Consider the following 22,567-nt stretch of genomic DNA (forward strand, 5'->3'; position numbering starts at 1 on the left):
CAAACTATGAGATAATAAAAAAATAAAATAATGTCTGCAGTTAACTACTACGCCTGATCGTTTACATTATATTATTAAAAATCTTTTTTGTTTGTATACTTTATTGTTGAGTTAAGAGTCTACAGATCGGGAAGCGGATAAGGCTCTTTGTTTTTTGCGCCTTGGGGGTTTTTATTTTTATTATTATTAAGGACTAGTACGTAGGGGGTACTAGCCTATCGGACACGCAGTCAGTCAGATATGTGACCGAGTAGCTAGGTAGCAGGGGAGTGTCAAAGTCTCCCCTTTCTTAAAAAGGGACATTATTAACTAAGAGGGTTGGCCTCCCACGCCGGGCCCGGGCGACAACTACTCCGGAAATATCATCATGATATTTATGGGTGAGTCGGAGCCCGCTGACCGGCGCCACCCGCGTTACCTCTCGTGCTATTAATGTCAGTGGCATGTTTGACAATCTTCCCGCAGAATTTTTCCAGCTGCTATCTGTGCCTAAGCAACATGTCGGATAGCCCATCCCGGGATATCCTCATGCCAGTCTCGAGCGCAAGATCGCACCTGGCCCTTCCGAATGTTGCTCAATCAACAAGTAAATGAACCACCGTTTGGTCGGTTTTGTCATCACAGTCACACACGGGGCTCGTCTTCAGTTTGAGTCTGTGTAAATAGTGTCCAAAAGCCCCGTGGCCAGTCAGGATCTGCGCCATGTGAGGTGCGAAACGCTTTGTCTTGATTTGTTTTTGCATCTTTAAAAAACATTCTTGTGACTGAGGCTGTTTTGCCCCCCACATAGCGCTCGTTCCAGGTGTCTATAGTCTTGTCAGTCGTCGCAAGTAGGAAAGCAGATACGCATCGTACCCTATTCGCGTCCCCGTCTCCCCGACGGCTTCCCCAGCGAGAGCGTCTGACCTCTCGTTTCGCGGCGTGCCAACGTGCGCCTTCACCCAAAAGAGTTCAATTTTAATGCCATTTTCATGGCACTCTTCCAGGTTCTTGCATATTAATTTAATAAATTTTGTCATAGTAATGTTATCGATTTCTGACGGGTCGTTGTCTTTTGTAAGTTTTTTAAGTCTTTTGGCTTTGTGTGGGAGCTCAGTGTATGGCAGACGCGTATCTATTATCTTGTCACATATTACATGCGGTGACACCCCCTTCCGTGCAATGCGTATGCGGCCGCAGCCTCCTTAACGCGAAGGTCCAGGGGTAGTATCCCTGCAAGCAAGGCCGCTGAGTTGAATGCTGTAGTCTTGTACGTCTTTGCAATTTTTTGTGCGAAGGCCCTTGTCATGCGATATAGTTTCTTTCTAATAAAAACTTTTTCTAATGCTTGCGCCCACACAGCCACGGTGTACAGGACTATAGGTTCAATCACTGCAGTGTATAGGTCTGCAGTGACGTCTGGCTGTAAGCCCCATCCTATCTTTGCCACTTTCGAAACTTGTCTATATATTGATATAGTCTTAGTGTATAAGTTGTCTATGTGCCATTTAAAAGTTAATAAAGCGTCTATTTCTAATCCGAGGTTGCTTATTTTGTTTGATAATATTATTGGCACTTTATTCGTCGCGAGGCGGGGGTTGTCAAACTTACGTTTACGTGTCACTACCATCGCATTGGTTGCCATTTTGTGAGGCGCAAACCCAAGCTTTCCCCTCTCGCCCCACTTATACACAAGATCCAGTAAAGAGTATAAGTGGGGCGAGAGGTTTTAATGGGCATGCACAATCGCGAGTCCCACGTAGCCCTCCCATGCGTAGGCGCAATGAATTTCCCCAAGTAAAAACAAAAAAGAGTCTTTGGATAAGTTTAAAAAAATCCCTGTGAAGCTTGATTTCTGAGCCAAAATCATTAAATAAACATCTATAGTACACTCGTGATAAATTTATTCTACTCATCAATAAAGTATGAATACCTTGCCATTCGTCAAATATGTTAACTAATTCATAACTTTCAAATTCAGTTAACGTTCAAGAGACGTTAGAATTTCATTACTTCCGAATGAATAATGTGTTATTTAAAAGTAGAAACAAGTGAATACCTGACTATGACTTGAATAATTATACATTTACGTAAATGATTAATTTATTATTCATTTTTACTTTGATAGTCAATCCAGGAAATAAAATTTCGAACAGTTTACATTCCAATAAAAAGTTCAGTGTTTGTAGCATAGATTTCAAAAGCTTTTCATTCTATTATCTCACTACAAGCGTAATCTATAAGGTAATCACTTTTCTTCACCTTACATACGACATCCATTTATGAAAATGGCTGAAAACTTTTAAAGCTTTTAATTCTGAGGCTGTAATTAATAAAGAAAGATAATAATAAAAAAAACAACTTGTGTAAAGGATTTTTATCTAAATATTCTTAAGTCTAACTTACAAGTTTTCACCTGAGACTTATTATATAGGCTGATTTATACTTGTGTGATGTGGGCTTTGTGGCCTTTTTTTTAAATGAGGTGAAAATGCGCTTACGCAGAATATCGAGCCTGACGCGGGGACTGTGGGGCTGGGTCTACACTCAAATCCCTCTGCTATTCAGAGGGATAGCGAGACCCCACCCACTAAAAACACCTCAGCCCTTCACACGCCCTTAAGATGGGCCCTCGGGGTTCGCCAGGCATTCTACCCAAGAGGGCTTCGTTAGCCTGTGTATCTCAACCTTAACATCGTGCGTCTGAATAACGGCTGTGCAATAATGAATGAACACTTGCTCTTATAAAGGCAAACCTGCATAGAACCTAAAAATCTACGACATGTGCTACGAGATGACGTTTCCTACTTACTTTAATATAATTATTTAAAAAACGAATGCAATGGTTGTAGCGCTGCTAGATTATTATAATTAAAAAGCTATTATCACTACTTCCGTCGAGGTAAGAAACAAAAATTTATTCCAGAGAATAAAGCAATCCTGGAAATATAATCTTTCTTTTTCCGTATAAGTATAGGGGCTGTTTGAAATGTTGAACAAACATGTGCAAACATTGTTGATGTTGATATTGCAACGTCCTGATTGTCGACTCGATTCGAACGAATTTATCGTAGTGTTTATGTAACTTCCGTATTTTACACAAATAACCTAACAATGTTGCGAATCCCGTTTTCAAGTATATAACATAATTTTTCGCAAACCAAACTTTATAAAAGGTGTTTTGTTCTGTTTGGAAGATCGTAGAGACTTTACCTATTAATGATAGTAAATACATAATTATTTTTGGATCCTTAAACCCTTCTCCGTTTATTCATAATAATTTTGCAATTGGTTTAATCCAACTGAGTATTCGCGGAGATGAAGTGTGCGAAGAGGGGTGCTTTAGTTGTTTAAATACTTTATTTATATTCATAGAGGTGATTTATTATTAATGATTACGCTCCAAATGTTTTTGTATGGGACAGAAAGCAAATTTGGAGGCGGGTTACCTACAGTAACTGCTTAACGTTGAGCTTCGCAAGAGCGTTTCTGCCCGTAACATACACTCTTCTCGCGAAGGCATCTAAGTTGTAACGGTTTGGAAAATACGGAATGTTATTATGTTAAGTTGGAAATACCTGGAATGGCAGCTAGTTCCAAATAGTAGTGGTGGACGGCAAGAATTTTCTTAAAAAATCGGTTGTCTGTAAATTCGGTTTACTGACGTTAGTTGAACGTGACAACGTCATAAGAAAATACTGATGGAATGGTTGCATTTTTCAAAAGAATATTTTAATTTTATTTGTTTGATAGATATTTTGTATGGATATGGAGAAGGAGGTAAATGGAAATCACAATTGAATTGATCAAATTACATTTATTTGTATTGTGCCTCTTTGTCACTCGTTCAGTGCTCTCGCTTGCAATTCAAACTTAAATGGAACGCCTCAGAGCGACGTAACGCCGCATGAGTCATGTTTTTTCGTGCGTGAAGCCGGCTCCATTGAATTATAAGACGTTGTCACGTCAAAAACGCTTAGTTGTGAAACGCCACAGACTAAAATCTCCGACGTAGGTTACAGCTCTTAAAAATTTACACCCTGATCTAAGTCAAGTCCATTATTTATTAACATGGTTACTATTTTGCTGAAATACCATCATTCACATGGCAACAAACTCGGTACTAAATTCTGAGAGAAGACCTTCTGTTAACAGTAAAATCATTCAAAATGTATCAAATCTGCACAACTTTTAAACAGGTAAGCTTAGTAAATAAAAAAGGTATATAAAATGAATTGTATAGTCGTTTAAAATAAAATGGTACATTAGGGATGAAAAAAAAACTAATAGAAATTTCAAATTTTAATATAAAATATATAGAATCTTAAAAAACCAACTTGGTTTTAACTCTAATGTATATAAATGTTCATGGTTAGTTAAAAGGAATCTCACATATGATGCATATCGTTAAATATCTTATTAGCACTATAAAGTAAAATTGGAAGAGTTTAAAAATAGATTAAACTTGCTGAGATTCAAATAAAATTATATTCAGTACGTTAGACAGAAATAATGATGTTACTGTAGATTCTTCAGTCAAACGAAACGTAACTAACACACAAAGTATGTTAGAAAAACTTTGCTCATACATATTTCTATCACCAATAGTTAATTTTTAATATTTCCGCAATACTAATTATTATATCACATTCGAGTATAAAATATTTACAGTAACTTAAATAGGAATACAAAATTACTTCTTCGTTAAATCATTCCCCATTCAAACATGCAATTCTTGTCAAAACTTTAAACAAAGTTGTGCAAAGCGTACCTACAATTCAAACTCACGTCATGCTAAGTAAGCAAAACTCTTCAAGTACTCTCGACTAAATTCAGTTTATTTTTTAAGTTCGAATTCAAGAAAATGCACTCACTACCTACAGCTTAACTATTCTGTTGTAATGAAAGTTTTATTTAATAACTTCTTCAATTTAAATATGCAAACCGTTTTTTCCCTTTAAAATTTTTAATTAGGTTGTATTTTTTAATATTGAACCAAGAAAGAAATAATGTATAGCTAGTTTTTGTTAAAATCATGTTTTTAACAAAAACGAGTAATAAAACTAAAATATACAAGTATGACATGCATTGTCTAAACATCTCTACAGCCTTTAACATCAAATTCTAAATAATCATTTCAAATTCAAATATTTAATTGCTAAATAAGTTTACTAGACATATTAACTAATATGAATTGACTTAAAACTTGATATTATTTCATTTTTAGTCATAATGTTAATAGTAAAGTGTTTAGTTGTAACTCAAAAATCTTCATATATGTATGAAGAAAAATAAATCGAAAAATATGTTGTGACCAATTCCAGTATTTTTTGTTTAACCCTTGAACTCCGTGGATCTATGGGGTTGCATAACAAAATGTTCCGTATTCGTTCCGTTTTTTTTACTTAGCCTACCTACGTTGTATGTAGCTACAACGTAGGTAGGCTAAGTAAAAAAAACTGTTTAATGCAAAACAAAGTATGCAGGGGGAAGCTAATTTAATGTAAATATTTTTATAATTTATATAAAAAGCAAGTTTCTTGATATTGAAATATAATTTATCATTTGTAAATGTAACATTAATGTAAAATTTCCTAAATTTTCCTGGATAACATCGTATATGTTCGTACATTTACACAGCGGTACGCTGTTAGGGCAATTTAAACTTATTCCAAGGGGCCCCTGTAGAAGTTTTATTGACGAAACTTCTCATCTTCATTAATAGGTACATGCAGTACAGACGCGTTGAAAAGTTGTTAATTTTCATTTATTCAGAAGTAATTTATCAAAGGAGTTTAGGCTCAAGTTGTACGAATTAAATTCGGGATAGATATGATAATTTTTGACATAATATTTTATACTAATAATTTAAATGTTAAAATCAAAAATGTATAGGCAAATCTGACTATTTCGATTTTTTTCTGTATGTGGTCGTTATGCGGTTATTTTAGGCGTCAGTCGAATATAATTATTTTGAAAAAAATAGTACTTCGTTTCAAAGTCCAGAGGTGACTATTTATCCAGGAAAGACTGAAGCAATTTTAAGTTATCAGAAAGTGGATGGTACAACTTTTATTTGCGAAAGTTTGAAGCTATCTCAGGGATTAAAGTAATTGTAATTGCTACGATAACGGAGGGATTTGTTAATGACCAATTTGTCTGTCTTGTAACAAGTTGAGTGATTTGTTAAGGCTAATTTATTTTAATGGTAGCTGAGCGAGGTTTTTAGGGCCTAAAATATTGCAAATATTTAACAATGAACAGGTATTTATAAAAAACAATGTATCATATTAATATATTACTATGTACTGTTATATCTAAAATATGTTAACGTAATAAAAGATATACGAAAATATATACCTCGTTGTCCTTGTCCGCGTCCTTGATATGTTGTGCGATGAACCGCACGCTCTGCAAGGCGGCCGCTACTTCAGGCGACAAGTGGCGCGGTAACATGTTCTCAGATTCCGTCACTATAGGAAAATAACGTGATTATCCTCGAGGTTTGAACTAAAGATAGTCTTGACACGAGGTGACCATATTTGCGATTTAATACTGCTTGACTAAAATAATTTTATCCTAACCACAAATGTTAGGAACACTGCAAAATACTTCACATTTTATATATTCTTCTATATTTACTAAATTGGCTGCTTTATCTTATTTCGAACTGAAACACGTATAATAAATGTGTCCTAAATGATAGCGGACCTCATTTACCTCTTTATAGATTTTGTATTATAATAATCCTTGATAATATCATAATGTTTTTGTAGACACGCCGTAGAGTGCTACAACGTAGCAGCTACGTGATTATGCTACGGAAGGCGCTACGAAGCGTCAACATAGATTAGAGCCGACCTGATTTACTTTTTAAAAGCCTTATGCCCTTTTACCACAACGCAATATTACGTTCGTAATTTTATATGTATTTCAATAAATCTGTTTCATAATTACTTCCTACCTGATGGTCGTTGATGGGCGCCTGCCCCCAGCATATCGTCTTCAGGTCCCGGCGATTTTCGGTAATCTCCATCATCGCCTTTACCAGTGGAAAAGGCGTCCGTCAGACTGTCCCTGCTGGAAACATAACTTCGGCAATTCGATTACACACTTTTTTCTATTATTGTCAGTATAATTAGCAAGAACTATACTAGAATACGAGAGTGTGTAATGTGTAAATGAGTAAAAATTTTTAGACGAATGATTAGTCTTCTTCTGATTTTTGAAAGGCCGGCAATGCACTTGCAAGCCTTCTGGCAATGGGCGGCGGTATCACTTAAAATCAGGTGAGCCTCCTGTCCGTTTGCCTCCTATTACATAAAAAAAGATGTGTTAAAATGTATAATCAGATCTATTAGGCGTTTAACTCCACTACATTGTATTATTTGGTTACGTATATAACTCAATCCGTGAGAAAGTATTTTTTATTTTAAGCTATAGATGTCTAGGCTTTGGTTTGTTCTTTTTTTATATTCTATATTATTATACTGTATAAAAAATCATAATAAAATGCTTTAACAACTATAAAAACATTATTTAAATTGATTACAACATTAAAGTCAAATTAATAGTTACTCTCAACCTGATTTATTTAATTTTCCCGTACAGTAAGTTACCTAATTGTAATGTAAATGTAAATTTTGCTTTTTAAAATCGTTTCAGCAAACGGGTATTAGCTTTTCTCATGTCGAGTGACGAGCGATAACGACCCATATTAAGAAAACATTAGGGTTCAACGTCACGAGCACACTGATAAATGCGAGAACACGCAAAATACTTTTCTATGAGCGTAAAGATACATGTTGAAGATACAACCTAAATTGACTTTTAAAATGTGTGGGATATTAAAATGAATATCTATGTATTAACGCTGTTATTAATTATTATTTACAAACATTCTGCCGCCCTCAGTGAATTCGCATAATTTGCGCAATATTATAGTTAATTTACATATAACCATTACAAGTTTAACTCTTAAACCTTTCTCAGTAATATCGCTAATTGTTAAAACTGTACAAAAAGTCGTTTTTGGGTTTATCGCGTTCATACAAACAGACAGAAGCAAATAGCATTTTATAAATAAGCATTAAACATTTGAGAGTTTGATTAACAAATCCTAGTACAAATAGAATCGGACTATCTTAAAGGACCCTAGTCCCTAATTATTTAAAAACCGGCAGCGCGCTTGCGACCCTTCTAGTAGTGTGAGTGTCCATGTATCACTTAACATCAGGTGAGCCTCCTGCCCATTAGTAACATAAAAAAAAATTTAGTTCACTCTTTTGATATACACATCCGAAACATATTTTGGTATATTGACGAAAATTATCGCTCATTCGTAAGCCGCAAATGGCTTGGGGCAACAACGCCCCATGGTTTTACTCGTAAAATGTTTTACATTTCACTTCACCCAATAAACCTGTTTACGATCGTATAAAGGCCTAATATTAGGAAGAATGTATTCACATATTTCAGATATTAGATTTGTTTCAATACGATGACCTCAAAACTCTAGGCAGTTTGGAGTTGTAAGGCATAGAAGTCACTTTTTATGTAAGGAAAAATCATGCAAACATGTGACGAAGAAAAACGGTTATTTTACTAAAATATATTATAATAGTAATGTATATCTGTTTTTATTGAACTTAGATATTTTAATGCCTTTCATTTCTATCTTTAACACAAAACATGGGCCTTCTGGAAGATGTAGGCCACCTTTAGCTGTAAAAGCCTACCCATTCAAGTATTAGGAAGTCTTAGGAGCCGAAATGATTTAAAAAATTGACAAGAAATTTTTGCTATCTTGGTTGTAGTATTTTTTTCAATTACAGCAAAATTTTTTGTAAACTGTGTGTCCAATTTCGAATGGAGAAAGACAACAGAGCTAAATTACGTATCATATTGTTACGAAGACGGGTCGACTGAAATGTTTCTAGATTTTTCCTTAGTTAGAGAACTTTTCAGCAGGCTGTAATATGATTTCTGACCGTTTCAGGAGAGGGTCAATCACATATTAGAAAATTGTAATTTCCATAATGTTACCCTAGTTTTCAGGAAGCTGAAACATTTTTTCAGTCAGTTTCAGAACATGTGTAGTCGATAGGTGCAGTTTTCAGGAGACCCGTTTTCAGGCGTTTTCAGGCCTAGGTATACCCCTTTGAGGAAGGAATATTCTAGACCGAACTTTCTAGGTGTGAGACAAGGACGAAATGATACGAGAGAGAGAGAGAGAGAAGATCAGAACTTTCTCGAAACTAGACTGAGCACTCTAGAACGCCGTCCGACAAGGACGGAGCAACGTGCGAAAGAGACAAAGAGTGCGGACGTTCTAGAATTGTGCAATCGCTACTCAGTAGCAAGCCCGCCTAGAAAATTCTCGAATATTGTTTAGAATTATTCCCAGGGATATATAAGCGAGCCGAAACGCGACTAGTCGCCTTTAGTTTTGAATGCGATAACAAGAGCGAAACGCCGAAGCGATAAAGTGCGAATAAAGTGATTACAAGTGATAAAGTACTGTGTGAAGTGTGCATAAGTGAAGTAATCAGTGACTGTTTTTGTGCGTGTTATAAGTGCATTTCTGCGATTAATTTGTGTCCATAAATTCCTCATTGATTTTTCAAGAAATAAACCCTTGAATAAATTTACGGCATTTTCTATCCGATCCCCTAGCTCGTAACATTTTGGTGTCAGAAGTGGGATAGAAAAATGCTAATTACTCCAAGGGAGAATCGTGAGAAGTTTGTGGCAGAGTCTGCAGCAGCTGCGGAGATACAGACAATGAAAACTGATTCGTTAAAAGATAAGTTTGAAAACCTGGACAGTAGGTTATTTAAACTGGAGAAACGCTTGCTTGAGTTAGAAAAGGAGATTCAGTGCCTTAAGATGTCAGGTTTTGTGCAATCATCTGGAACGCTGGAAACACCTACCTTTAATAGTTCTTCTTCTTGGGGGCCTATAAGGTACAGTTTGATGCTCTGTGCAAGATGAACGGTTGGAAAAATTAACAGGCTGTAGCTGCTCTTATGTTGGGACTGCGAGGCGAAGCCTTGACCGTTTTAGAAGCCATGAAAGGTGATGTGACACTTACGCGACTGCTGGATGCCCTTGAGTCATGTTATGGGGACTCACATTTGGAGCCAGTCTATAGGGCTCAATTACGGGGGAGAGTGCAGCAACCAAATGAGAGCTTACAAGAATGGGGTCTGGAAATAGAGAAGCTGGTAAGAAAGCCTACGCATCTTTACCAGATGTAGCAGACAAGATATTAGTACAAACAAACCTTCATTGATGGAATAAGAGATCGTGAAGTCAGGATAAGTGTAAATCTTGGTCACCCCAAGAACCTGAAGGATGCTCTAGCCCATGCGTTGGAGGTGGAGGCGATTCGGAAAGATCCTCAACCTTACCGCATTAGGGCTATCACGGAAAAAGCTAATGGTCAACGTGGGTCAACCTGTTACACCTGTGGGGAAGTAAGGCATATGATGTTTTCGTGCCCTAAGAAAGACTTCCGAGGTGATGTGAAGGTTAGACGTGGGAATACCTTAGTCATCGACGGAGAAGTCAATAAAACTAAGTGTAACCTAACACTCGATACTGGAGCTTCACGAACAGTGATCAGATACCAGCTTTTGAAGACATTTTATAAAAGCCCTTCTAGAGGAATTGTACAGCTTGTTACGGCAACAGGTCAGCGCATAACCGATCGGGGAGAAGGTATCGCAACCTTCAAGATTGGTGGAAGTTTATACAGACACAAGGTTGTTCTTGCCGACATAGTAGATGACTGCATAATCGGATTAGACTTCATGAAGTATTATAAGTGTAAGATAGATGTGGAAAAAGGAATGTTCAAGTGTGGAGAGCAGGAAGTTTGTTTTAAAGGCAACTCTTCAAAAAGTGGTTATGACGCCTGTAGAGTAATCAATGTGGACGGACAGGCTAGTAATCAACAAGAGTGGAACGCAGTTCGAACAGTTCTGGATAACTATAAGGAAGCCCTGTCAATACTTCTATCAAAGGCAGAGGGACAATTAAAGAAATTTTCTGACAAGTTATCTACTCATGAAAGAGAGCTAAGGAGTTCAGATGATGTGTCTCAAGGACCGTGCGATAAACTTAACGAAGAGGATGGAAGGGATAATGAACCAGTGAGGATACTAAGAACGGATACCATTAGTCCAGATTGGTGTGGTAAATTAATTTAGGAAGAGCAACATCAAGATTCTGACATTAAACCAATTCTGGACTGGATGAAATCTTCAGCTGTCAAGCCGCAAGGGAGTAAAGTTGCATCTACAAGTAACACTACTAAGAGTTACTGGGCTCAATGGGATAGTTTAGTTCTCCATATAGGGGTGTTATGTCGTAAATGGAAAAATGCTCAAGGCGATCATTTGCAGTTAGTTGTACCAAGATTGAAGGTTCGCGACATATTAGAAATGTGTCATACTGACTTGTCTAGTGGACATTTAGGAGTAAAACGGACTCTTATGAAGGTTAAGGAAATGTTTTATTGGACACACTATCGTGAAGATGTAGAAGACTGGATCAAGAAATGTAGAGCTTGTGCAGCTGTTGAGGATCCGCAGACTCAATCTCGATGGGAAAAGATAATGGCCTCCAATAAAGGAAGTAATGATGCTCGGGACGAGCATGTCTAAGGAGGGGGTAGTGTTACGAAGACGGGTCGACTGCAATGTTTCTAGATTTTTCCTTAGTTAGAGAACTTTTCAGCAGGCTGTAATATGATTTCTGACCGTTTCAGGAGAGGGTCAATCACATATTAGAAAATTGTAATTTCCATAATGTTACCCTAGTTTTCAGGAAGCTGAAACATATTTTCAGTCAGTTTCAGAACATGTGTAGTCGATTGGTGCAGTTTTCAGGAGACCCGTTTTCAGGCGTTTTCAGACCTAGGTATACCCCTTTGAGGAAGGAATATTCTAGACCGAACTTTCTAGGTGTGAGACAAGGACGAAATGATACGAGAGAGAGAGAGAGAGAAGATCAGAACTTTCTCGAAACTAGACTGAGCACTCTAGAACGCCGTCCGACAAGGACGGAGCAACGTGCGAAAGAGACAAAGAGTGCGGACGTTCTAGAATTGTGCAATCGCTACTCAGTAGCAAGCCCGCCTAGAAAATTCTCGAATATTGTTTAGAATTATTCCCAGGGATATATAAGCGAGCCGAAACGCGACTAGTCGCCTTTAGTTTTGAATGCGATAACAAGAGCGAAACGCCGAAGCGATAAAGTGCGAATAAAGTGATTACAAGTGATAAAGTACTGTGTGAAGTGTGCATAAGTGAAGTAATCAGTGACTGTTTTTGTGCGTGTTATAAGTGCATTTCTGCGATTAATTTGTGTCCATAAATTCCTCATTGATTTTTCAAGAAATAAACCCTTGAATAAATTTACGGCATTTTCTATCCGATCCCCTAGCTCGTAACATTTTGGTGTCAGAAGTGGGATAGAAAAATGCTAATTACTCCAAGGGAGAATCGTGAGAAGTTTGTGGCAGAGTCTGCAGCAGCTGCGGAGATACAGACAATGAAAACTGATTCGTTAAAAGATAAGTTTGAAAACCTGGACAGTAGGTTATTTAAACTGGAGAAACGCTTGCTTGAGTTAGAAAAGGAGATTCAGTGCCTTAAGATGTCAGGTTTTGTGCAATCATCTGGAACGCTGGAAACACCTACCTTTAATAGTTCTTCTTCTTGGGGGCCTATAAGGTACAGTTTGATGCTCTGTGCAAGATGAACGGTTGGAAAAATTAACAGGCTGTAGCTGCTCTTATGTTGGGACTGCGAGGCGAAGCCTTGACCGTTTTAGAAGCCATGAAAGGTGATGTGACACTTACGCGACTGCTGGATGCCCTTGAGTCATGTTATGGGGACTCACATTTGGAGCCAGTCTATAGGGCTCAATTACGGGGGAGAGTGCAGCAACCAAATGAGAGCTTACAAGAATGGGGTCTGGAAATAGAGAAGCTGGTAAGAAAGCCTACGCATCTTTACCAGATGTAGCAGACAAGATATTAGTACAAACAAACCTTCATTGATGGAATAAGAGATCGTGAAGTCAGGATAAGTGTAAATCTTGGTCACCCCAAGAACCTGAAGGATGCTCTAGCCCATGCGTTGGAGGTGGAGGCGATTCGGAAAGATCCTCAACCTTACCGCATTAGGGCTATCACGGAAAAAGCTAATGGTCAACGTGGGTCAACCTGTTACACCTGTGGGGAAGTAAGGCATATGATGTTTTCGTGCCCTAAGAAAGACTTCCGAGGTGATGTGAAGGTTAGACGTGGGAATACCTTAGTCATCGACGGAGAAGTCAATAAAACTAAGTGTAACCTAACACTCGATACTGGAGCTTCACGAACAGTGATCAGATACCAGCTTTTGAAGACATTTTATAAAAGCCCTTCTAGAGGAATTGTACAGCTTGTTACGGCAACAGGTCAGCGCATAACCGATCGGGGAGAAGGTATCGCAACCTTCAAGATTGGTGGAAGTTTATACAGACACAAGGTTGTTCTTGCCGACATAGTAGATGACTGCATAATCGGATTAGACTTCATGAAGTATTATAAGTGTAAGATAGATGTGGAAAAAGGAATGTTCAAGTGTGGAGAGCAGGAAGTTTGTTTTAAAGGCAACTCTTCAAAAAGTGGTTATGACGCCTGTAGAGTAATCAATGTGGACGGACAGGCTAGTAATCAACAAGAGTGGAACGCAGTTCGAACAGTTCTGGATAACTATAAGGAAGCCCTGTCAATACTTCTATCAAAGGCAGAGGGACAATTAAAGAAATTTTCTGACAAGTTATCTACTCATGAAAGAGAGCTAAGGAGTTCAGATGATGTGTCTCAAGGACCGTGCGATAAACTTAACGAAGAGGATGGAAGGGATAATGAACCAGTGAGGATACTAAGAACGGATACCATTAGTCCAGATTGGTGTGGTAAATTAATTTAGGAAGAGCAACATCAAGATTCTGACATTAAACCAATTCTGGACTGGATGAAATCTTCAGCTGTCAAGCCGCAAGGGAGTAAAGTTGCATCTACAAGTAACACTACTAAGAGTTACTGGGCTCAATGGGATAGTTTAGTTCTCCATATAGGGGTGTTATGTCGTAAATGGAAAAATGCTCAAGGCGATCATTTGCAGTTAGTTGTACCAAGATTGAAGGTTCGCGACATATTAGAAATGTGTCATACTGACTTGTCTAGTGGACATTTAGGAGTAAAACGGACTCTTATGAAGGTTAAGGAAATGTTTTATTGGACACACTATCGTGAAGATGTAGAAGACTGGATCAAGAAATGTAGAGCTTGTGCAGCTGTTGAGGATCCGCAGACTCAATCTCGATGGGAAAAGATAATGGCCTCCAATAAAGGAAGTAATGATGCTCGGGACGAGCATGTCTAAGGAGGGGGTAGTGTTACGAAGACGGGTCGACTGCAATGTTTCTAGATTTTTCCTTAGTTAGAGAACTTTTCAGCAGGCTGTAATATGATTTCTGACCGTTTCAGGAGAGGGTCAATCACATATTAGAAAATTGTAATTTCCATAATGTTACCCTAGTTTTCAGGAAGCTGAAACATATTTTCAGTCAGTTTCAGAACATGTGTAGTCGATTGGTGCAGTTTTCAGGAGACCCGTTTTCAGGCGTTTTCAGACCTAGGTATACCCCTTTGAGGAAGGAATATTCTAGACCGAACTTTCTAGGTGTGAGACAAGGACGAAATAATACGAGAGAGAGAGAGAGAGAGAAGATCAGAACTTTCTCGAAACTAGACTGAGCACTCTAGAACGCCGTACGACAAGGACGGAGCAACGTGCGAAAGAGACAAAGAGTGCGGACGTTCTAGAATTGTGCAATCGCTACTCAGTAGCAAGCCCGCCTAGAAAATTCTCGAATATTGTTTAGAATTATTCCCAGGGATATATAAGCGAGCCGAAACGCGACTAGTCGCCTTTAGTTTTGAATGCGATAACAAGAGCGAAACACCGAAGCGATAAAGTGCGAATAAAGTGATTACAAGTGATAAAGTACTGTGTGAAGTGTGCATAAGTGAAGTAATCAGTGACTGTTTTTGTGCGTGTTATAAGTGCATTTCTGCGATTAATTTGTGTCCATAAATTCCTCATTGATTTTTCAAGAAATAAACCCTTGAATAAATTTACGGCATTTTCTATCCGATCCCCTAGCTCGTAACAATATGTTGAAAACCTTAAACAATATAATTCAAAGAAAACAACCGCAAACAAAGTGAGTTAATTGAAATGTTCGCTAAAATGAAACTTGGAAATTATTGCGAAATATCCGAACCGAAACATAACATAGAGTGAACTCTATGAAACAAAACGAAATTATGAAAAATACACGTTTAAATTCGATAACGACCGGGTGTATCGCGTGCTGTGCTTTTATTAGTTTTTAGTTGTAACGTAATACACGCAGCAGAATATCTCTCTTTAAAAGGCAAGCCAGATTTCATTTGTATTGCAAAATATTTCAACTTTGTGTTTCACTCATACATATAATTTAATTTTACTTAGCGACGGAGACTGAATACTGTTCCCAAAGAACAAACAGCATCTTAATACTCAATACTTTTAAGGGCGAACTTTCATAAGCAAACCTGTTGTTGGCGGTATTGCCTCATGAGACAAGGTTTTTGTTTTTCACTCTATAGGTGTCAAGTATCCTAATCTTATATACAAAAATAATATGTAACCTTACGTAACTCGCTACAAAACCCGTTTTTATTTTTTTTCACCTTTGCTTATTCAATATTTTCAATTCCTTATTACAGGCTTGTAATAGGTTAATCAATGTAATAGACAAATGGGAGATATTAAAAGCACTATTTAAGCTTTTGGAGTAAGTTTTTGTATTATATAACCTCGTATTAAGACATTGGTTGTTAATTTAGAACTTCCATATTTATATATTGATTCTAGAGTTTTTTAGATATTCTTTGACCAGTTTAAGTAAGTATATAAATACAACTAGACTACTGCATTGCATACACAACACTTCGTTGCACATAATATAAAAGTGAACATAATTATTTAATTATGTATACTTAAAAGGAGGGTACCTAGCGGCCTAATCGCTTTCGAGCGATCTCTTCCAGGCAACCACTGTCAGAAGAGGTTTTTTTTTTATTAAATTGGATAAGGTAGGCAAGAAGTTCAAACATACATATAACACAGTTGTAAAGACAAAACTAAACAGAAACAAAAAAAATAAACAAACTTAAACTAAAAGAAGTGTTATTGTACACACTGTATTTTTTTTAAAATTATTTTGCAATAATAAAATATTGTACACTCGTGTTAATCGAACACCATACGTTTATGTTCATAAATATTCAATTTAACGCCTGTACAAAATAGACAAACGAAAGGAGAACGCAACAGAGCGATGCACCGGTAAATTAATGTCCGTTCCGGTATAAACCAGATTAATCTGGCTCAACTCTCGCGAAAACCGGATTTTGCGGAAATCACACGGCTTCGAGCCTTTGAGAAATTACTCGTTTCTTTATGAAATGGTCTTTCTAGTGGAATTTAGTTTACGTAATCAGGTGAGACAAACATTTACACAATATATTTTATTTTGAACAGTGTGAACTCTAATTATATTGTTACGGAGACGGGTCGACTGCAATGTTTCTAGATTTTTCCACTAGTTAGAGAACTTTTCAGCAGGCTGAAATATGATTTCTGACCGTTTCAGGAGAGGCTCAATCACATATTAGTTAATTGTAATTTCCATAATGTTACCCTAGTTTTCAGGAAGCTGAAACCTTTTTTCAGTCGGTTTCAGAACATGTGTAGTAGAGTGGTGCAGTTTTCAGGAGACCCGTTTTCAGGCGTTTTCAGGATAAAGTACTGTGTGAAGTGTGCATAAGTGAAGTATTTAGTGACTGTGTTTTTGCGTGCAATTAGTGCATCTCTGCAATTAATTTGTGCCCATAAATTCCTCATTGATTTATCAAGAAATAAACCCTTGAATAAATTCACGGCATTTTCTATCCGATCCCCTAGCTCGTAACATTTTGGTGTCAGAAGTGGGATAGAAAAATGCCAATTTCTCCAAGGGAGAATCAGGAGGAGTTTGTGGCAGAGTCTTCAGCTGCGGAGGGAGTGCAGACAAGGGCGCAATCAGCACGCGATGCCGCCCGGCGACAAAGTTTCGATGCGAACCGCGGGATGGGTGAAAGTAACGATGGCAACATCCTCCTTGCTCTGAAGCAAATGATGGAAGCACAGGCACGCCGTCAAGAAGAACAGACACGACAAATGATGGAAGAACAGGCACGCCGTCAGGAAGAACAGGCACGCCGTCAAGAAGAACAGGCACGCCGTCAGGAAGAACAGACAAAACAAATGATGGAAGAACAGGCACGCCGTCAAGAAGAACAGGCACGCCGTCAAGACGAACATACACGCCAAATGATGGAAGAACAGGCTCAGACACGTCGCATGATAGAGGAGCAGGCACGACGTCAAGAGGAGCAGGCTCGCCGTATAGGAGAAAAACTTTGTGACCTGAAAATACAGGTAGATGAAAAGATCGAGAATTTGGAATCTAATATGGATTGTAAGCTATCCAAGCAGGATAAACGTATCCTTGGATTAGAAAATGAAATCCAATGCCTGAAGACCTCTGTTGTTGTCACGACTGTAGCACCACCTGGAAATGTGAAAGTGCCTCCCTTTGATGGTACATCTTCTTGGGGCGCGTACAAGCTTCAATTTGAGACTGTAGCACAGTCAAACGGGTGGACTGACGATCAAGCAGTTACCGCCCTTATTCTGGGACTGCGAGACGAAGCCCTATCCATATTAGATACCAAGAAAGGTAAGGTGACGTTGAAGCAACTGCTAGATGCCCTGGAATCACGATATGGAGACGCACATTTAGAGCACGTTTACAGGGCTCAATTGAAGGATAGAATACAGCAGACAAATGAAAGTTTGCAAAAATGGGGACTTGAAATAGAGAAGCTGGTAAGGAAGGCCTACGCATCCTCACCAGATGTTGCAGACAAGATGTTGGTTCAAGCTTTTGTCGACGGTATTCGAGACCGTGAAACTCGAATGGCTGTGAACCTCGGTCACCATAAGGACCTTAAGGATGCTCTTGCCCATGCGTTGGAAGTGAAAGCATTTTGCAAGGATCATCGACCTAACCGCATTAGGGCTGTCACGGATAAACCAAGTTCCCAACGTGGACCCACCTGTTACCTCTGTGGGGAAATAGGGCATATGAGGTTTTCATGCCCTAAAAAAGATCTCAGAGGCGAAATAAAGACTAGACGTGGGGAACCGGAAGCAGCGGGTGTGACTGCCGCTGAACAGCGGCAGGGAAACGAGTAGAAGCCAGGACCACGGGGCGGGTGCTGGCCGGTTCTGTAAGGAAGGCCCCAAAAGTTATGATTACTCAAACTCAGGATGGGAATACCATTGTTATCGACGGAGAAGTAAACGGATGTAGGTGTGAGTTAACCCTTGATACTGGAGCTTCCCGGACAGTAATTAGATACCAACTTCTGAAGTCATTTTACAAAAGCCTTTCAGGTGGAAATGTACAGCTCCTTACAGCTACTGGTCAGCACATAACCGTTCGAGGGGAAGGTATCGCTACCTTCAAAATTGGGGGAAGATCATACAGACATAAGGTGGTTATTGCTGACATCGTGGATGACTGTATTATCGGTTTAGACTTCATGAAGCATTACATCTGTAAGATTGACTTGTAGAACGGCACGTTCAAGTGTAGAGATGAGGTAGTTTCTCTAAAAGGTAATACATTGAAGGGTGGGTATGACGTCTATAGATCAATCACTGAAAATAGTACAGTCAGTAAAGAACGAGATATAGTTCAAGAAGTATTAAAGGACTGTAAGGAAACCTTGTCGAAAGAAGAAATGTTGAAAGCAAAGGAACTAATGATGTCATTTTCAGACATGTTTGCTACACACGATGGAGATCTAGGCAGGACAGGTGTAGTTAAACATCGAATTGAGACTGGAACCGAAGCACCGATACGTTTGCGACCGCGACGAGTACCTGTCGCATATGAAAAGAATATAGACAAGATGATGAGATGCGGAAATGTCAAATCATAATGTCATTGAATCATCATCCAGCCCTTGGTGCTCTCCAGTAGTTTTAGTCAAGAAAAAGGATAACAGTTTAAGGTTCTGCGTCGACTACCGTCGTCTAAACGATATCACAAAGAAGGACAGTTACCCCTTACCTAGAATAGATGACACCTTGGATACCTTAAGTGGGGCAAAATGGTTTACAACTTTAGACTTGAAAAGTGGGTACTGGCAGGTGGAGATAGACCCAAGTCATAAAGAGAAGACAGCGTTCTCAACTGGAAAAGGACTATGGCAGTTTAAAGTTATGCCGTTTGGGCTTTGCAATGCGCCTGCTACCTTTGAAAGACTAATGGAGAAAGTACTGTCAGGACTGATAGGACAAGCCTGCTTAGTGTACTTGGATGATGTAGTCATCATTGGGAGAAATTTTGAAGATCACATACGGAATCTGCAACGGGTGCTCACCAGACTCCATAAAGCCAACCTGAAATTAAGTCCAAAGAAATGTTTATTTTTTAAAAGAGAAGTGAGCTACTTGGGTCACATTATATCGCAGGACGGAGTTCGAACAGATCCCGAGAAGATAGTTGCGGTGAAGGAATGGCCAGTACCGAAAGATAAAACTGAAGTCCGTGCTTTCTTAGGCTTATGTTCTTACTACCGAAGATTCGTAAAAAATTTCGCGGATATTGCAAAACCTCTTCACAGACTCACCGAAGAGAAGAGGAAATTCACATGGGATGGATAGTGTGAAGTTGCATTTAATGAGCTCAAGAACCGACTATGTGAGACTCCGATACTAGGCTACCCGGAACATGATGGTGAATATGTGGTAGATACAGATGCCAGTGGAATTGGCATCGGAGGTGTACTATCACAGGTAAAAGGTGAGCGCGAGGAAGTAATAGCCTACTTCAGCATGTCGTTATCGATACCAGAACGAAACTACTGCGTCACTCGGAGGGAACTATTGGCTGTTGTGAAGACGCTGCAGCATTTCAGCAAATACTTACTAGGTCGCAAGTTCCGTCTTAGAACAGATCATGCTGCATTAAAATGGCTACTTCAGTTCAAGAACCCAGAAGGACAGGTGGCTCGATGGATCGAACAATTGCAAGAGTATGACTTTGCTACTGAACATCGCAAGGGTAGAGCGCACGGGAACGCAGATGCATTGTCTCGTAGGCCATGTGAGGAAGACTGTAAACATTGTACAAGACACGAAGGTAAAGAGGTTGCCCATGTGAGGATACTAAGAACGGATACCATTAGTCCAGATTGGTGTGGTAAATTAATTCAGGAAGAGCAACAACAACTCTCTGACATCTCTGACTCTGACATTAAACCAATTCTGGACTGGATGAAAACTTCAGCTATAAAGCCGCGATGGAATGATGTTGCATACTAGCACCACGACCAAGAGTTACTGGGCTCAATGGGATAGCTTAGTTCTCCATAATGGGGTGTTATGTCGTAAATGGGAAAACGCTCGTGGGGATGCATCTCATCTACAGTTAGTTGTGCCAAGATCCAAGATTCGCAACATATTGGAAATGTTTCATGACGGCTCATCAGGCGGACACTTAGGTGTAAAAAGGACTCTTTTAAAAATTAAAGAGAGATTTTATTGGATACATTGCCGCGAAGATGTAGAAGACTGGATTCGAAAATGTAAAGCTTGTGCAGCTGTTAAAGGCCCACAGACGAGAACTAGAGTGAGTATGAAGAAATACAATGTCGGAGCTCCATGGGAGAGGATAGCAGTTGACATAGCTGGACCATTTCCGTTAACAGAAAAAGGAAATAAGTACATCATGGTTGTTATGGATTATTTTACGAAGTGGCCCGAAGTATTCCCTATTCCCAATCAAGAGGCAGTTACAGTGGCTGAGATACTTGTAAATGACGTATTTTCTAGATTTGGAGTACCCTTGGAAATGCACAGTGATCAGGGAAGAAATTTTGAGTCTCAACTATTTCAAGAATTATGCCGATTAATGGGAATTCATAAGACGCGGACTACCCCATATCACCCACAGTCAGATGGAATGGTGGAACACTTCAATCAAACCTTGGAAAGGCACTTGGCAAAACTGGTGGACAACCATCAAAAAGACTGGGACAAGTATATTCCATTATTTCTAATGTCATACCGGTCTGCGGTTCATGAAACCACGAATGTTACTCCTGCTTTAGCCATGTTTGGGAGACAACTTAGATTACCAGCGGATATTGTAACTGGGCGACCACCTGACACACCGGAGAGTGTAACAGAATATGCTGCGGATCTGCGTAATAAACTAGATGAAATCCATGAACACGTACGAGCATCTCAAAGCAAAATAAGTGAGATTACGAAGATTAGGTATGACAGAAAGACGAATCATATAGAATTTAAAGAAGGCTCGCAAGTATGGCTCCATAACCCAACAAAACGAAAAGGCAAATCACTAAAGCTTCAAGCTGACTGGGACGGTCCATACATAGTCACGAAGATAAATGACGTTACCTATCGCATAAAGAAAGTGGGTGGTTTAAGGAGCAAACCGAAAGTGGTTCACATAAATCGATTGGCTCCCTATAAAGGATGTAATGATGCTCGGGACGAGCATGTCTAAGGAGGGGGTAGTGTTACGGAGACGGGTCGACTGCAATGTTTCTAGATTTTTCCACTAGATAGAGAACTTTTCAGCAGGCTGAAATATGATTTCTGACCGTTTCAGGAGAGGCTCAATCACATATTAGTTAATTGTAATTTCCATAATGTTACCCTAGTTTTCAGGAAGCTGAAACCTTTTTTCAGTCGGTTTCAGAACATGTGTAGTAGAATGGTGCAGTTTTCAGGAGACCCGTTTTCAGGCCTAGGTGATGAAGGAATATTCTAGACCAAACTTTCTAGGTGTGAGACAAGGACGAAATGATACGAGAGAGAGAGAGAGAAGATCGGAACTTTCTCGAAACTACATTGAGCACTCTAGAACGCCGTACGACAAGGACGGAGCAACGTGCGAAAGAGACAAAGAGTGCGGACGTTCTAGAATTGTGCAATCGCTACTCAGTAGCAATCCCGCCTAGAAAGTTCTCGAATATTGTTTAGAATTATTCCCAGGGATATATAAGCGAGCCGAAACGCGACTAGTCGCCTTTAGTTTTGAATGCGATAACAAGAGAGAAACACCGAAGCGATAAAGTGCGAATAAAGTGAATACAAGTGATAAAGTACTGTGTGAAGTGTGCATAAGTGAAGTATTTAGTGACTGTGTTTTTGCGTGCAATTAGTGCATCTCTGCAATTAATTTGTGCCCATAAATTCCTCATTGATTTATCAAGAAATAAACCCTTGAATAAATTCACGGCATTTTCTATCCGATCCCCTAGCTCGTAACAATATTATAGTAAATTTGCCTTTCATAACAAAGCTATTATCTCTTTCTTACACTTTACTGT

The 22,567-nt window shown here is 38.9% G+C and overlaps 1 protein-coding gene across 2 annotated transcripts in view; it reads right to left on the minus strand.

The window, feature by feature from the left end:
• The window catches only part of LOC123706639 (acetylcholine receptor subunit beta-like 2), a 52,384-nt gene that overhangs the window by 17,909 nt on the left and 11,908 nt on the right, over positions 1-22,567 (minus strand). Inside the window, exons 9-10 of one of the 2 annotated variants that reach the window (XM_045655911.1) lie at positions 6,944-7,059; positions 6,340-6,452 (exon numbers count right to left, since the gene is read on the minus strand). In XM_045655911.1, the coding sequence (XP_045511867.1) occupies positions 6,340-6,452; positions 6,944-7,059 (229 nt within the window). Of the gene's footprint in view, positions 1-6,339; positions 6,453-6,943; positions 7,072-22,567 lie in introns of both variants that reach the window. The other variant, XM_045655910.1, reaches the window with a different exon arrangement.

The sequence above is a fragment of the Pieris brassicae genome, chromosome 3 (genome assembly GCF_905147105.1).
Source record: "Pieris brassicae chromosome 3, ilPieBrab1.1, whole genome shotgun sequence".
NCBI lineage: Eukaryota > Metazoa > Arthropoda > Insecta > Lepidoptera > Pieridae > Pieris > Pieris brassicae.